The 18,167-nt window shown below is 42.2% G+C and overlaps 1 protein-coding gene across 2 annotated transcripts in view; it reads left to right on the top strand.

The window, feature by feature from the left end:
- ITGA11 (integrin subunit alpha 11) overlaps window positions 1-18,167 on the top strand; it is a 113,933-nt gene that overhangs the window by 92,939 nt on the left and 2,827 nt on the right. For both annotated transcript variants that reach the window (XM_066592947.1, XM_066592948.1), the window contains 7 exons: window positions 718-807; window positions 4,737-4,827; window positions 5,908-6,018; window positions 6,112-6,198; window positions 9,897-10,007; window positions 10,555-10,650; window positions 11,302-11,415. In XM_066592947.1, the coding sequence (XP_066449044.1) occupies window positions 718-807; window positions 4,737-4,827; window positions 5,908-6,018; window positions 6,112-6,198; window positions 9,897-10,007; window positions 10,555-10,650; window positions 11,302-11,415 (700 nt within the window). The remainder of the gene's footprint in view (window positions 1-717; window positions 808-4,736; window positions 4,828-5,907; window positions 6,019-6,111; window positions 6,199-9,896; window positions 10,008-10,554; window positions 10,651-11,301; window positions 11,416-18,167) is intronic.

The following is an 18,167-nucleotide window of genomic DNA, read 5'->3' as shown; positions in this document are numbered from 1 at the left end:
CTGGTTCCTCTGATACTTTTTGCTGTAAACCACAATGAATTATTGTGGTTCTAAAGGCCAAAGGAAGTCTTACACACTATTGGATGGGTGTCTCTACTAAGGTGACCATTCAGTATATATGCAGGGAATGGAGTTTGTTGGAAATGAGAGATATCTAAAAATATAGTAATACATAAGAATTTGGTGTCGGGGGAACACCGGGCAGTTAAATAAATAATGACTGTGGTGATGAAAGGCTGGGGAGAACTCTGACAGTCTGTCCCATGTATTATAAAGATATACATGGGTGTCTAACAGGTCTTTTAATTTGACATCAGGTAGTCCTAAAATTCTGATAATTCTGATAATCCGGAGTATCTGGAGTTTAGCAGGTCCCTTTAAAGGCCAAACTAAAGGAATTTTAGGAGTATTTATAATGTTAATAACCCGTACCTACATGGTTCAACATGCTCTGGTAAAACTTTGCAAGGATCATCTAATTTAAATAGTTTTTTTTACACTTTTCATAATTAGTATAGTATAAGAAATAATCAGATTACTGCTGAATGACATGAATATGGCAAGTGATCTGAGATATTTGTGGCCTATATAATTGTACTTGGCCTGTGGTATGTTTTGTATGCTATATTAGCTCTGTAGATATATATATACTGTACATCACCATTTCCAAGGTGTATTATTAAATCTGTCATTACATAATGCTATTTGTTTTGATAGTGACAGTGAAGAACTGGAAGGTACAATTTACGATAATGAAGTTTTATTGGACTTTAACTTGAAGTATGAATCTGATCTCCTATTTACTAGGTATTTGTGCTGTTCAATCATATATACATACATGTATTTTTTACTAGTTGACCCTTGCAGGGGACTCTAGGAACCCCTTTAATTAAAGGAATATTTCCATTTCCGCCATTTATGTCTGTATGTCCGGGCCATTTGGTTAGTATTATGGAAACAGTTGAGCCAACTGAGCTACGCTGACTTCATAACTGCCATCAAAGGGAATAGGAATTATGGCAATGGTGTATCACAGCCAGTTTAGCTGTTTCCTTAAACCCAGCCACCTCTACAGAAGCAGCGGCTGCAACATCAGGCAAGACAACAGTATGGGGAAATCCCACTCTATAGATAGGTGCAGACCACAGAGGTGGGACCTGCATCTATATATGTATGGCATATCCGGTGTATATGCCATAAGTGTCCAAGATGGGAATACTCCTTTAAGGCTTATTTGCCTTCATATTTGTATAGCACTAACTGCACCTGAAAATCTTCTTTTCTCCACGTTATATTGAAAATTATCTTTTCATTCGCTAACTTCCTGCTGAACTTGTGCTTATACACAGTGGCCAATACTTATCCAGCTCTCGTTTTCATATATATATATAATTTTTTTTATTTACCATCTATGGCCCACATGACATCATATAAGGCCTCTGGGGGTAATTTTCATTGCCTCTTTTTTCTTAATTTCAAACTTTTGCACTGTAGCTGGGGCATCAATAGGAGTAGAATCCATTGGAGCCCCAGTTATAGGGAAAAACATCCCCCCGTAGTGACAATAGACAATGGCAGACCTGATCTGACTGTGCTAGCACCCTGCAGCTCTGCTGTAACAGGGAACGTGATCGCTGGGTTGAATAACGAGACTTCTGCTTTCTCTATTTACTACATAGCGCTCATTGGGTGTTATGTAGTATGCAAGAGAGAAGGCAGAAATATTTAAAAACCATTTCTGCCTTCTCCTCTGGGTCCTTGGCTGTGACTAACAGCCAAAGACCCGACCCTACATTGCAGGAGCTTTAATCCCGTGCTGTATTTTTATCATTAGCCAGGATTAAAGCACTAAGCGCTGTAAATTTATGGTCATTATCTTGTTAATCTACAGCTTTAACTTCCCTCTCTTTTGAGTCAATAGTTGCCCACAGGTGTGCCAGTGCCTCTTTTTTTGCACTCTCTTGCACAACATCTTACATTAACACAACCTTTGGTCTACTAGTGTACTATCCCGACAGGACCTGCTCTACACCGCTTCCGCTATATCTCTAAGACCAAGGAAGAGCAGTCCGTTTTCTCTGCCATAGATTCCCTCTCGAGGTTGTTCTTTTCTTCTTATATTACATTGTCTTATATTACTTTTTGCCCCAAAAGAGGCACAGTGTCTTTTTTTTTCGGATGGGGGGGGGCTTATACACACCTGCTCCGCGGCGTCCTGGTGCCTCACACTGCTGGTCTCCGGCAGCGATGTGGCAGTCTGCAGTGTCCTCCGCGCTGTGATATCCTCTTCTTCCTGCTGATAGGGCTTTGAATACCCCGCCTCCAGCAAAGAAAACGCTGTGATTGGATCGAGCGCCAGGTCTTACTTTCGGGGAAAAACTGTAAGAAATTAGGCAGGAGGCAAATATCAGTACTCTATAATGAGAAGCATCGAAAAACCAAAGTCACTTCATAGTTGTGGCCTAATGAAGCAGACCTGAATAGCAAGTCATTAGTGCAGCTCTGGAAATGAAAGCTAAACTCTGGTTGCAATGGCCAATAACAACACAACTTTAAGTGATTTTGGTACAAGACCAGAAGTATATTGTTACACAGTAACATAGTATGTTAGCTTGAAAAAAAGATTTGTCCATCTAGTTCAGCCTATTACCCCTCCACCCTCCCTCCCGATGTTGATCCAGAGGAAGGCAAAAATAGTTTTCTCATTAGACAAGACATGGCAACATTTTCGGGGCAGTTGCCCGTTCCTTACTGTTTCCCTGCTGTGTATTTTCTGCAACCACTTCTTCATACACAGAAGAATGGCTATGCTCCAGACTTATCTGTCACTTGATCTTAGTGCTTATTTCAATTCATTTTGTTGCCAGTTATTATGAAGAGACATTCAGAAACCTCTGGGTGACCCTCAAATGCTCTTGGAATTTGCAATGTGCAGAGATGATATTAGGCGCTTTAATCCGGTGCCAGAAGGAGCACTCTCTGAGAGGTGTCTGGCTCTGCATGTCACACACTTGTCATATCAAGGCAGTCACTTTTACTGCACATATTTTTCACCGGGACATATGTGGTCTCCGAGGAGCTTCTTGTACCGACATTTGATATAGAATCCCATTTGTTTAAACCTGATGTGAGAAAATGACCCTTTCATTGTGACACATGTTTATCATCAAACTCTATTCAGGAAACAGGATGATGGAAATATTCCCTATTCTTTTTCTCCCTGTTTCCATTTAGTAGCTCAGGTTCTTCCATTTAGACCTGTCATGTCAGCAGCCTTGGCTGCATAGCTTTGCAGCCGCGGCTCCGTCATAGCTGTCACCAGTGGTTGATATTGTGACGCAAGTTCATGATACGATGCAGATGAATGTGTACATAAATACTCAATATTTATTCATGACCAAAGAATACAAAAGCGAGTAGTATGAAATAACAGGAAAACAGTTCAGCCTTTACCATATAATTTCTAGTGCTAACTATGGCTATCCTCCCTGCACATCTTCCCAACTTCGCTCCACAGCACCCACAATAGACTCAACGCAGCTCCTACTATTTCTCTCTCTTGGTGGTACATCCCACTGTCACTTGCTGATGGGCAGCTACCCTACAGACTATTACGCCTCCTGAATGTCTCCAGGTGGCAGCCACACTCCCTGCATCCTGCTTGTGGCGCAGCAGAAATTCCTTATATTGGCCAGACATCAGACAATCAGTTCATGTCTTTCTGGGCATGCGCAGTTCTCGTCATTGAAAATTTAGTGCACAATTTGGAGCATGTGACTGTTTCGGTGCAAATTTTGGTGCAACTCAGTCTATCATCATGGCACCCACTTAACCCTTCAGGGAACTCCTTACACTGCCTTTCCTTTGTTTATACTATTACACTCATCTTTGTCCCCCCATAATGCCTCGTCTTAGATTTGGTTTCCAGTCCAGTGAATGTGTCAAGTAGGCAGTTAAAAAGGGCTCGCAGCCAAGGTCCCTCTGGCAAGACTGGCAATCGACTTACTGCCACTGGGGGGACTGCTGCGCATGTCACAAACTCTGGTCGCAACTCCACAGCTGCTAGGAACCAGCTGGCAAAAGTCCGGTTGCCGGGCTGCCCAAAGCAGTGGCCTTATTTCTTGACATCTAAATGGGGACACCATATCTTGTGCAGCAGCGATGAACTTTATTAGCGGTACACACTTTTCAATCAGTAGACGTTCATTGGTCTCGACCTCGGGTGGTGAGGAGAACACTCAGTTTCACTTCTGTCTGTCCAAGTGCTCCAATCCAAAGTACGCCATCTTCAGATATTGGCCTTTTGCACATTAGCAGCCTGCAGGAGCAAGATCCTCACACACTCTGTTCTGCTCAGCCAACACTTAACAGCAACACCACCCTTCCGCTTATCTTCACCTATTTATCAACTATTGTGTCACTTCGCAATGCTACGATCCTCCTCCTCATTTTCCATGCCACACCACCCGTCAATCAAAGACTGCACCAATAAACATTACTCAGAACCTCAGGGGCACCCTGTTACACAGTCCCCACTGCTTACTGTCACTTACCTGACTCATTCACAGCACCAGAAGCCGAATCTAAGAAGCGCCAGTATGAAGAAATGGGTTGAGTGTAAATGGTAGAAAGATATTGCTATGGAGTCGCTCCTGCTGACATGAGGACATAACAGGTCGTCTTTAAACCTGTTGTGTGGTTGCTATACAAGAACCTGACATTTTTTCTTCTATCAGATATTCCAGCATGGACCAGTATGAAATCACCTCTCAAGGGTCAGCCGGCAGATACAATGCAATTGGACCTCCATTCAACTGCACCTTTAAGGTACGTTACTGTAATAAAAAGAGGTAAAATCAAGTACTTTGCCAAAATTATCAACACGTTCATAGAAGGTTAAAGGTGAAATTATAAAGCTATCTTTTAAGGCTATGTGATCGATTACCAGACCTATTGTGTACATTTCTTGCTTTCAACCTTAAAGTGACCTAAAGGAAAAAGCTGAAAATACTTCTCTTTCGCAGAGGAAAGGTGCCCACTAGAGATGAGCGAGTATACTCACTAAGACTAACTACTCGAGCGAGTAGTGCCTTAGCCGGGTATCCTCCCCCTCGTCTCTAAAGATTCGGGGGCCGGCGGGGGGCGGGGAGCGGCGGGGAAGAGCCACCCAGCTCACCGCCGCAACTCACCTGTCACCCGCGCCGGCAGCCGAATCTTTACAGACGAGCGGGAGGATACTCGGCTAAGGCACTACTCGCTTGAGCAGTTAGCCTTAGCGAGTATACTCGCTCATCTCTAGTGCCCACCTATCCTATAAAATGACACAACATTGGTCCAAATCATTTTGAATATGGAGGACTTTATAAAGTTGGCTGGCTCTTTCATCACAGTCATATGATGAGGTTCCTTGCAGCAGTTTCCATGAGCTGTCTGGGAACCTGTACAGGAAATAGGTTTCTGCCTGTGCAAACACCTCCATGGATCTCCACAATGGCATTAGTGTAGCTTGTCAGGTATGGTGGGCACCTTACCTCTGGGAAAAATGTGTATCTTAAGGGGTTATCTCAAAAATCAAAAGTTATCCCTTATCCACAAAATAGGGAATACCTTTATAATTGGTGGGGGTCTCGCCACTGAGATCCCACTGACCCCAAAAATGCAGTGAGGAGGAGACTGAATGGAGCCGCAGTCCCACATGTGTTGTGCCGCTCTATTCACTTTCAGTAGGGCTGCCGGAGATAGCCGAGTACAAGCGCTTGGGAATTTCCGTCAGGCCCATTGTCACTGAACTTTTTATGTAGAAACTATCTAGCTATAAACTTCATAACAATGAGTTTAATGATGAGCTCTTTAAGAAGCTGTTCTCTAAATGGCTGAAATTCTAAACTTGACTGCGTTGTATTCTAGATCCAAAATCTGGGCTTCTTTCCAGAGGATGTCACCATTAGGATCACTATTCCTGTTGCTACTCGTGGTGGAAACCGTTTAGTTCTTTTACAGGAACTAGTCAATGACCAGGTAGGGCGAGCAGTACTTGTTAATATGAAACGATTCATGAGACATCACATCCAAGTGCCTGTAACTTATATAGCATTGTGTTTTCTGCCATAGGGGAATGAAACCTGCAATGTCTGGGGTAATAGTACAGATTACCGAAGGAAGCCTTCTGAGGAGGACCTTACTCATATTCCACAGCTGGTAATGTCTACAGCAGTTTTATGTTCACACTTTGGTTTTAGTTTACGTTCAGCGTATACAATAGGATAGCTCTTGGCGCATATGCCAATTGTCTCTATAGGCCTTCATTCACCCAACAGAACCCGAAAGAGTGTTCCTTTGGCGTCCATACGGGAGATCCAGCTGTTGTGCATTAACATGCTTATTTCCTAAATATAGAGAAACATTCAGTAGACTCAATGCAGTAGCTTTTATAGCTTTTCTATACACTGCAAAATACTTTTTTTTTAACATTGGGATCAATGGGCAATATATGCCACCGTATGGCTATACAAGCAGCATACATTTCAGCCTTTCAGCATATGTTGGAATTTTCCCAAAGTATATACCTGATGGAAAGCTCATGTGATGTAAATAGAGCCTTACTAAGGAGGCCTGGAAATGCTATTAGAAACTTTAAAACAACCCTCCAGTCCTTGACAAACCAAGACGATCGTACTGTTTCTCTGATGCACACTGTGCACCAGTAATCTAAGACATTACATGGTGCTGTGATTGGACAGTGCTGCTCACATGCTGCAACAATATTAATATATTTATTGGCTACAGACTATGAGATAATCCATAAAATAGGGGAGAAGAGCAACATTCTTAGGTTTCACACCTATAATAATAATCTTTATTTGTACAGCACCAACTTTTTCCGCAGCGCTTTCACGCATGGGAGAACGCAGACAGTACAACAATCACATGTGATATACAATCAGTTTGAAACAAACGGTGTGGGGGTGATACAGGAGGTACAAGGGGGGATGAGGCATGGAGGAACACAGGTAGTACGGGAATTACATGTGGACATCAGTTATTAGGAAGCAAACGGGGTGGGACGGTAAGGAGATGCAGCGCTAGAGGTCGTATGCAATCAGCAGGGTGGAAGGTGTGGGGAGCCATAGGGAGGGAGGGGCAGGGGGACTAAGTCACGAGATTTGGTATGCCTCCCTGAAGAGGTGTGTTTTTAAGGCACATCTGAAATTTTTGTGCATCAGGAATTGTCCAGATGCCTTGGGGTAGAGCATTCCAGAGGATCAGTGCTGTTCTGCTGAAGTCCTGTAGGTGAATGCGAGGTTTGTATTAGAGGCGGGTTTAGTCTGAGTGTGCTAGCAGATCAGAGTGTGCCGACTGGGTGGTGTACGGACAGGAGGTAGGCGATGTATGGTGGCGCGATGCCATGGAGAGCTTTGTGGGGGAGGAGTTTAAATGTAGTTCCGCAGTGGATGGGCAACCAATGCAGTGACTGTCATAGTGCAGAAACGGCTGGATAGAAAAATGAGCCTAGCCTCCACGTTTAGTTGGAGAGGGGAAAGTCTGGTGCGGGGAAGGCCAATGAATAGCGAGTTGCAGTAGTCAAGTCGGGAGTGGATAAGGGTGACAATGAGTGTCTTTAGCGTGTCCGTGGTTAGGAACGGCCTGATTTTAGAAATATTTCTGAGGTGCAGGTGGCATGGTCAGGCCAGAGATTGGATGTGGGTGGTAAAGGAGAGGTCAGAGTCCAGTATGACCCCAAGGCAGAGGGCGTGATGTGTGGGGGTTATGATGGTGCCAGACACTGGAATGGAGATGTTGAGGGGAGGTCAGTTGGAAGGTGGAAAGATGAGAAGGTCAGTTTTAGAGAGGTTAAGTTTGAAAAAAAAGGGAGGACATAGTATCAGAGATAGCGGACAGACAGTCGGTGATATTTTGGAGCAATGGTTTAGAGATGTCAAGGGAGGAGGTTTATAGTTGAGTGTCGTCAGCGTAGAGATGGTATTGGAGGACGAATTTGCGGATGGTTTGTCTAATTGGAGCTGTGTAGATAGAAAAGAAAAGGGGACCAAGGACCAAGCCCTGGGTTATCCCAACAGCGAGAGGAAGTGGAGAGGAGATAGAGCCAGCGAAGGAGATGCTAATAGAGCAGTCAGAAAGGTAGGGGGAGAACCAGGAGAGAGCAGTGTCCTTTAGCCCGATTGAGCGGAGCATAGTGAGAATGAGGTCATGGTCAACAGTGTTAATGCAGCAGAGAGGTCAAGTAGGATTAGTGGGGAGTCTCGACTCTTGACTTTACCGTCATCAGGTCATTTGATACTTTCATGAGGGCGGTTTCGGTCGAATGTAGAGGTCGGAAACCAGACTGAAGGGGGTTCGAGGAGAGAGTTGTCAGAGAGAAAGCATGTGAGGTGGGAGTAGACCAGGAGTTCTTGTAATTTGGAGATGAAGGGGAGGTTTGCGACTGGTCGGTAGTTGGCGGTGTTGGTTGGTCAAGGGTTGTTTTTTTAGCAGAGGGGATATGATGGAGTGTTTGAATGAGGAGGGCAAGGTGCCAAAGGTTAGGGAAAGGTTGCATATGGTGGTGAGGTGGAGACAGCTGGAGAAAGGGACCTGAGGAGGGGAGAGGGTTGCTAGTGCAGGTGGTGGGGCAAGCAGCGGAAAGCAGCCTGGAGACTTCTTCCTCTGTTGTTGGTTCTAACATAGAAAGTGAGTGGGTGCTGGATGCAGTGCTAAGGAGACCGGGATCGGGGCTAGCTGTGCAGATTTCGGAGATTTCTTTTCGGTTGTTGACGATGTTTTCTTTGAAATAGTTGGCTAGTTCTCCAGCACAGAGATCCGTCATGGGGGCCTGTTCTTTTGGGCTGAGGAGGGAGTGGAAGGTGTCGAAGACTCGTTTGGGGTTGTGGGATAATGAGGAGGCAAAAGAGGTGAAATAAACTTATTTGGCATGGTGAAGGGCTAGATTATAAATTTTAAGAATGAATTTGAAGTTGGGGAAGTCTGTGGGCAGCTTTGATTTTCTCCACAGCCGTCCGGCGCACCTAGAGCACCACCGGATGAATTGTATTTGCACGTGAGCCAAGGTTGCCGTGGTCCGCATTCGACGGCTCAAGTCACAGGTAGTGCCGCTTCATCCAGGGCACATCTGAGGGTGATGTAGTAGTGTTCGGCTGCCAGGTTAGGGCAGGGGAGGAGAAAGATAGGGGACAGGGAGGACTGGATAGTTTCTGCGAACTGTCGTTGTGGAATATCTGTGTTGGAACCTCCGGTTTGAGGTTCCATCGCAGATCTGGCTCAGAATACTGAAGGAACTGCATGCAACACTTAATCTTATGTCTAAAAGCCAGGCAACTGAGCTGAGCGGAAACCAAACAGACCCAATTATAGTCAATGGGGTCCGTTCTGTGCTGTTAGGCTCCATCCTAAGATGTAGTCATTTTGGCCAGGGTATTCCACTTTCCTGCTCCTCAAATGGAGCAGGAAAGCTGAAAACCCTTGATCTTTGCAAATCTTTTCATTTGGTCCAGAAAGAGAACCTTTCTGGAGAAGGAGATCCAAAGGGATTTTTTCAAAATCAACCACTGTTCACTTGAAAGGTATATATTCAGACCAGAGAAAACTCACGATTAGACTGTACCCTCCAGAGGAACATCATCAGACATAAAAATGAGTTCATGAAAGTCTAGTCAAAGGCAAGTAGTCTGGCTTATGATCAGTGGATGTGTACACCATGTGTATAGCTGAAAGGTGGGCTCTCCAATACATTCCTCTGATGGACCCACGTTACTCTAGTCCAACACTGTGGAAAAGAAAATCCAAATGTGGAAATAAATATAATAGACACAAGATATCATGTTGCCTGCTTCTTCTTTGAGCATTAGCAGAGATGACCGGTCACTTTGTGTCTTTTTCAGAATCACACTAACTCAGATGTGGTGTCCATTGAGTGCACTATGAGTCTTGCTTCCAATCAGGAGGGAACACTTACTCTGTATGGATATTTGTGGAGGAGATCTTTCAAAGTGGTAAGAGCCAGGTGCTGGTAGTATATGCAGTGGGGATTTAAAGGGGTTGTCCAGTTATAAACCATTATTGGCATATTCTTAGGCTAACCCATAACTGGTAAATCGGTGGTGGTGTGCTGATCGAGCTCCCTACTGATCAGCTGTTTGCTGGCCCGATATGCTCATGCACTAAGCTGATTGCTGCAGAATGCAAACAGCTCTGTTCTCTCTGTAGTGGCAGGCTTGGTATTACACGTATTAATTTCAATGGAAACTTAGCTTGCAATACCAAACCTGGCCACAGCTGTGAGAACAGTGCTGTCTGCTTTCTGTTGAAATTAGGTCAGTGCACAAGCACACTGACAGAGAGAACAGCTTATTGGTGGGGGGTCCTTGACAGTAGCACCCCACCAATCCATAATTGATGGTCTATCCTAAGGATAGGCCAACAATAGTCTGCAACTGGACAACCTCTTTAATAAGAGTTACAACGTAATTGCACCTTTTAATATTTATAGGGATACAAAAAATGAAGAATCAAGTTTCTATATTAACATTTCTTTTGCAGATGAATTTCCGCTCCGTCAGTCTGGTTAGTTTTGCTGTCTTACAACGAAATTTCCACAGTCCTTTTATTTTTCGAGAGGAGGAGCCTAGCCGCCAGGTGATAATATTACCTTCATATTGGTGAACTATTTTTTCTGTTATGCTGTAGGTATGATGATAGGTCCTTTCATTAGCAATTAAATTAACAACCATAACTTGGGCACCTAGAAAAAATGTTGCAGAAGGAAAGTCATTCCCATCATTGCAGATTTCTTTTGTGGTATGAGCCTTTAATTGACTTGCCTTTCAGCAGCAAAAAAATGTACAAACATTGTACTTGCAACTAATGTCATTTTGTACATCATTTGATAATTGTGCTATTATAGACAGTAACGGTTTGCAGTGTTTTGGGGTCCTCTAAAAAAACATAACCCTTCATTGAAAAACTAAAGCATGATTATGAAATTGTGCTCAGTTTCCCCAATCTGTTTACATCAGGTGTAAATTAGCAGAATGTGACTAAATGTCTAATATACTTAGTTAAGTCACACAGCTCAATTGTAGCGCCCTTCATGTATCTCACACACTGTATTGAGAAATGTTGAAGAAAAAATACAGAATTCTACTGCCGCCTACTGGAAGACCATGAATACATCTTGTGTTCATTACTTACTATCTGTTCTTTTATAGTGCTTGGGAATGTGATTATCGTGTAACTTGCCTGCACAGTTCTTATAAAATCTGAAATTTTTATTTTTCCCTTTTTTAGATCACCTTTGACATTTCCAAGCAGGAGGAGTGGGAGGTTCCAATATGGGTTATAATCAGCAGTACGATAGGTGGGCTCCTGTTACTGGCTCTCTTAGTCCTCTTTCTGTGGAAGGTAAGAAAGCATTGGGTTGAAGCTAACCTGCTACACTGTATAAAGTTATAGACTTTACCTTTAGTTTAGGGTTATATTTCTGTATAGCAGAAACTCTATATCAGTTGTCTTTATTCTCCTTTATATTGTACAGTGAAAACTCTTTGAGATGACCACAAAAAGTTGCATAAAAAAGTGGTCTCCTAGGGAGGAGGAAGTCTTCTCAAAGAAGATGGCCAATATGCATAATATATCATAGAATGGTAGAGTTTGAAGGGACCTCCAGGGTCATCAGGTCCAACCCCCTGCTCAATACAGGATAACTAAATCTTCCTAGACAGATATCTGTCCAGTCTCTGTTTGAAGACTTCTATTAAAGGAGAACTCACCAACTCCCTTGGCAACTGGTTCCACTTATTGATCACCCTCACTGTCAAAACATTTTTTCTAATATCTAATTTGTGTCTCCTCCCTTTAACCTCATTGCTTCTAGTCTTTCCTTGTGCAGATGAGAATACGGCTGATCCCTCTGCACTGTGACAGCCCTTCAGATATTTGTAGACAGCTATTAAGTCTCCTCTCAGCCTTCTTTTCTGCAAGCTAAACATTCCCAGATCCTTTAACCCTTTCCACTCCAATTTGTATCCTGGATTTCCTAGGGGGCTTACTCTTTTTCTGCCGTTATACAACGGTACTATATGCTGGCTAAAGCCAGTACTGCATGAGGTGACACATTGGATAGGCTCCAACAGCAGAGAGGCTGACAATATACAGTAAGAGAATCCTGACAGAAGTCTACCAACATCAGAGCTGTAAAGCCTTAAATCATAATGTCTTCACAAGTCAGACAGTGGATTGGAAAGGGTTAACAATTCCTCATAGGACATGATTTGCATACCGCTCACCATTCTGGTAGCTCTTCTCTGAACTTGCTCCAGTTTGTCTGTCTTTTTTTAAATTGAGCAGCTCAGAATTGGATACAATGTTCTACATGAGGACTAAGGAAGAGAAGAGGGGGATAATTGCCTCACATGATCTAAACTCTATGCTTTTCCTGATACATCCCAGAATTGTCTTTGCCTTTTTTGCTGCTGCTTTTGACTCATGTTCAGTGTGTGATCTGTTATGCCCCTTTTACACAGGATAATTTTCGTTTGCCCGAGCAAACCAGCATGTTCACATTCAGGCAGCGTATTTAGATTGCATGATTCTCATTGAGAATTGTGCAGTTCTCGCTCACTTGTCATTAGGTGTTTCACATTCTGATTTCAGAAACGCTATCTTTTTTCCTTAGGGAGAGCACCTAGACCTTTCACTAGCAAAGCCAGACTCCTACTGTACACTGATGAAGGGCAAATACCCTGAAACAGCTGTCTGTGCATGCAGTCTGGCTTTACTTTTAATTCCCAGCCATTGTTACAAGGCTTGTATAAAGAGTCTAACTTTGGCTTGAAGGAATGCTGCCTTCCAATAGGTGGCACTATGGAGATATTATTCCATCTCCCTTTCACATTGTGATGTGAAACACTGAACGAGCAGTGTTTAAACTGCCTGATAGTGAATGAGCAGGTGCCGTTTCTCGCTTTTTGTTTAGTTTAAATGCAGCCAACGACTGAATGATTTTCGGTCAGTTTTGTTTTTGTGAACAATTTTTTGAACAAATACCCAAGTCTTTTTCACATGTGCTGCTTAGCCCAATTCCTTCCATTCTGTATCTGCTTTTTCATTTTTCTTGCTCAGATGTAGGAATTTGCATTTCTCCTTGTTAAATACCATTCTGTTAGTCGCCGCCCAATTTTCAAGCTTTTCTAGATCTTTTTGAATACTCCCCCTTTTATTCCCTAGTGTTAGCTATCCCTCCTAGCTTTGTGTCGTCGACAAATTTGATCATTTTCCCTTCAATTCCCTCCTCCAGATCATTTATAAAAATGTTGAACAACACTGGGCCTAGGGCAGAGCCTTGTGGTACCCCACTTGATACATTCTTCCATTAAATGTGCAGCCATTTATGACCACTCTTTGAGTACGATCACTCAGCCAGTTGTGAATCCACCTAACAGTTGCCTTGTCAATCCAATATTTGGTCATTTTTCCAATAAGGATGCTATGAGATACTTTGTCAGATACTTTACTAAAGTCAAGATAAACTATATCTACCGCATTTGCCTGATCAACCCAGTCCGTGATTCTGTCATAGAAGGAAATTAGATTTGTCTGGCATGACTTGTTTGTTACAAACCCATACTGGATCTGGTTAATTACTCAATTTTTTTCTGAGTACTTGCATACATGCTGTTTAATAATTTGTTCACTGATTTTTTCTGGTATAAAAGTCAGGCTCACAAGCCTGTAGTTTCATGGTTCCACATTCTTCCCTTTTTTAAAGATGGGGGCAACATTTTCCCTTTTGCAATCTTCTGGGACTTCTCCTGTTCTCCAGGAATTTTCAAAGATTATGGCGAGTGGTTCAGCAATTACCTCCGCTGCTTCCTTTAGTATCCTAGGATGTAATTCATCTGGACCTTGAGACTTGAATTCATTTAAGTTAGCTAAGTGTTCCTTCCCCATCTCTCTGCTTATAGATAGCCTGCATTATTTTACTCCCCCAATAGCACAGGGAAGATCAGTTGATGTTCCATCTACTTTCTGAGAGAAAACAGATACAAAATAGGTATTTTAAAGTTCGGCCTTCTCAACTACATTCTTAACCAATTCACCATTTTCATCTTGTAATCATCTTATTGCATCTTTGACTTTTCTTTTGACATACATCCAATTCCTTTGTTATTGGTTTTGTCCTCTGTTGCAAGCCTCAATTCATTATTAGCTTTAGCTTTTCAGACTCATGTCCTACAGTTTCTGCAGACCCCATTATATTCTTCTTCAGATATTCCCCCCTATTTCCATTTGATAAACATATTTTTTCCTTCTTAGCATGTAAGTTCTGCATTGATCCATCCTGGTCTCTTTAACCTCTTAAGAACATGGACTATTTTGGCATTTAGGACCAAACGATTTTTGGTATTTTGTCATCTCCATTTTTCAACAGCCATAACTTTTTTTATTTTTTCATTGACGCGACCGTATAAGGGCTTGTTTTTTGTGTGGCGAACTGTAGTTTTTATTGGTACCATTTTTGGGTACATAGACTATATTGTTAAACTTTTATTATTTATTTTATGATCGTAGGGAGAAAAAACGCATCAATTCTGCCATAAATTTTTTTTTAAGTGTTAATTATGCAACATAAATGACAAAATACATTTTTTTTTCTGTGGGTCGGTACAGTTACAACGATACCAAAATTCTTATTTTTTTTTAGGTTTTTTCACTTTTCCACAATAAAAACCCTTTTTTTGGAAATTATTATTTTTTTCTAAACTCACTGCATTCAAAGTCCTATAACTTTTTTTTATTTTTCCAAGGACGGAGCTCTATGGAGGGCTTCTTTTTTGCGAAACAAGCTGTAGTTTTTATTGGTTCCATTTTGGGTACATACGTTTTCTTTGATCACTTTTATTGCGTTTTTTGGGAGGCAAAATGCTAAAAATTTGCATTTTGCCTCAGTTTTTTAGCGTTTTTTTTTACGCTTTTTGCCGTGCACGATAAAAAGCATGTTCAATTTATTGTACATGTCGCTTTTTTAATGCTAATATGAGAAAAAGCATTAAAAAAGGGGTTTTAATCTTTTTATTTAACATTTTTATTTTTTTTACTTTAGTTTGCTCCTATTTTTACACCATTTATGTCCCTTTAAGGAACTTACAGTGCAGCACTAATGATTGCTACGATAAGGCATGGCAGGACTTCTCTCCAGCCATGCCTTATCGCTTACTATAGCGATCTTAGGCAATGGCAATACAGGACTCCGGTACCCGGCGTCCTGTTGCCATAGCAACCAGCCGGGCTCTCGTGATGTTATCACGAGAGCCAGCTGAAGTCACAGAGGGAGCGCACCCTCTGTGAACTCTTTCCCTGCCGCGATCTACTTAGATCGCAGCAGGAAAGGAGTTAACAGCGGGGGGCGCATCTCCGATGCCCCCCCATTGTCGCAGCGGGAGGCCAGCTATCAGTGACAGCCAGCTCCCACTGCGGGATAGTGCGACATCTGCTATGATCTCGCACTATCCCTATGACGTAAGGGTACGTCATTTTACGGGAAGTACCCCACTCCCATGACGTTCCCTTACGTCATGGGGAGGGAAGGGGTTAAATGCTTCCCATTCTAACTTCCTTTAGTGATTGTTAACGATTGTGCTTTGAGAATCTCATTTCACAAAATTTACAAACCTTCTTGGACTTTTTTGTCCTTAAGAGCATCCATGCATTGAATCCACTCTCCCCTCATTCTGAGATCCTTAAAATCTGCCTTTCTGTACCAATCCTTTGAAGCCTGAGTTCTTTCAGGACTTTCTCTCCTTGTTATGCAGAATTCAAGGATAGCATGATCACTGCCTCATAAGGTCCCAGCCACTCTTACTTCCTCAACCATTTCCTCCCTGTTGGTAAGAATTAGATCCAAGATAGCAGATCCCCTTGTTTTTTCTTCGACCTTTTGGAAGATAAAGTTGTCAGCAAGAGCGGATAAGAATTTGTTGGATCCATTAGTTTTACCTGAGAGAGATTCCCAACAAATGTCTGGATAGTTAAAATCTCCTATAATTACTATGTCATGCTTTTTTGACAACTTAGCCATCTGATGTAGAAAGAGTTCATCCATATCTTCTGCTTGTCCAGGCGGCCTATAGTAAATGCCTACAATGGTGTCCTTTCTGTTGTTCTCTTCTCTTAAAATAGAAAATGTATCACAGGACTTATTGTCTGGAAAGGGGTTGGTCTTCTCATATAGGTCATTTTTTCGAAGCGGTTTCACTGTACATAAGTGATTTGCACCTTATATGTTATGAATTGCATCTCTTGGTTATTTTGAACTGCTGAACCCCTGACGAGCTTTTGCTACAAGTTAAACCACCTTCTCACTTTGAATCTTGGTCAGGTCTTTTCTTGAACTTGTTGGTCTTGCAAATGCCAGAGAAGGTGTCTATCCCTAAAACATTGCTCAAAAAAATGCTTGTACACCAGCTGTGCTATTTTGTGGATATGATAGAACTTCAAAGCATTCATTCAATTGGTGGGCTGCTCTGCCTGTTTCTTGTGGACTATTGTATGGGTAGTGATCAGCCCAAGAAGAACATGCATTCACACATCCTATTTGTAACAGTCGCCCTTTACATTTAGGGCTTCTTCACACGGGCGAATTTGTGTGCGCAATTCACAAAAAATAGAATCCATTGATATCAATGGGTTCATATACATTTTCATTTTTTTCACGTGCGCAAAAAAGAGGACTTGCTCTATTTTGTGTCCATTTGTGCACAAAAGATCCCTATAGAAGTATTTGGGAGTTGTGCAAATAATATCCTATGTGGAACGGTTAAAGGATCTGGGAATGTTGAGCTTGCAAAAAAGAAGGCTGAGAGGAGACTTAAGGCCCATTTACATAGAGTGATGATCACTCACAAATCGCTAAAAAGCGATCGTTTGTGCGATCATCGTTGCGTCTAAACGCGCGACCGTTGTGCACTTTTCGTGTACTTCTAGCTGATCGTTAAATTCAGGCCAAACTAGAAATTCATTCAGCCTTATCAGCAGTTCTCCACGGGTAGTGCTGACAGCATTGTTTCCCGTCAGAGAACAAAAGAACTGAAAGCAGATAAGAGCCCTCGGGTTATTAACTGCTTTCAGCTAAAGGCTTCATTTGCACACTAAATTGCTATTAAGTAACTGAGTAGCTACTTAATAGTTTATGCAAAATGATCGCTCAAAGCTGTCACTCAAACTGTCGTTTGAGCGATCTTTGAGTGATCATTGCTCCGTGCAAATGGGCCTTTAATAGCTGTCTACAAATATCTGAAAGGCTGTCACAGTGCAGAGGGATCAGCCCTATACTCATTTGCACAAGAAAAGACTAGAAGCAATGGAATGAAACTGAAAGGGAGGAGACACAAATTAGATATTAGAAAAAAACATTCTGACAGTGAGGGTGATCAATGAGTGGAACAGGTTACCACAGAAGGTGGTGAGTTCTCCTTCAATGAAGGCTGGACAAATATCTGTCTGGGATGATTTAGTGAATCCTGCACTGAGCGGGGGGTTGGAGCCGATGACCTTGGAGGTCCCTTCCAACTCTACCATTCTATGATTCTATGAAACGTGCGCGTAATGCACTGTGCAATTCCATGAAAAAAAGAATACCTCTTGAACTCATGCTAAATAGCCATTTAAATTTGTGTTTGTCTGCTGCATGTAAATGAACACGCCATGTGTGCACATAAAATACAGTTTAACGCACAGATACACACGCAAAAAAAGCCTTGTTTATAGAGCAAATACGTTGGCGTGCACAAAAACGTATACGTCCAGTGAAAGAACCCTTACTCTCTAACATCTCATCTGGATAAGTATGTTCACAAGATAACATAGTACAGATAAGAGGTTGGGGTTGTGGTGCCTTATACCTAACGATGTATTGTTTGTACAAGCAAATAATGTCAGAGTTGGCTTGTGTTTGCTTGTGCAGCCTGTTTATACAGGCAGATAAATCGTTCACTCGTTCATATTCACTGTACCAGTGAATGAGAATGACTGAACGATCGGTATTTAAACCAAAGGATTAGCAAATAAGCCAACGATGATTTTCATGTTTGCATGAAATGAACGATAAGCAAATGAATTATCGTTCATCGTTCGATCGTTGGCTATGTTTACAATGA

The sequence above is a fragment of the Eleutherodactylus coqui genome, chromosome 2 (assembly GCF_035609145.1).
Source record: "Eleutherodactylus coqui strain aEleCoq1 chromosome 2, aEleCoq1.hap1, whole genome shotgun sequence".
In the NCBI taxonomy this organism is placed as follows: domain Eukaryota; kingdom Metazoa; phylum Chordata; class Amphibia; order Anura; family Eleutherodactylidae; genus Eleutherodactylus; species Eleutherodactylus coqui.
This window is presented reverse-complemented; position numbering and strand designations above follow the sequence as displayed.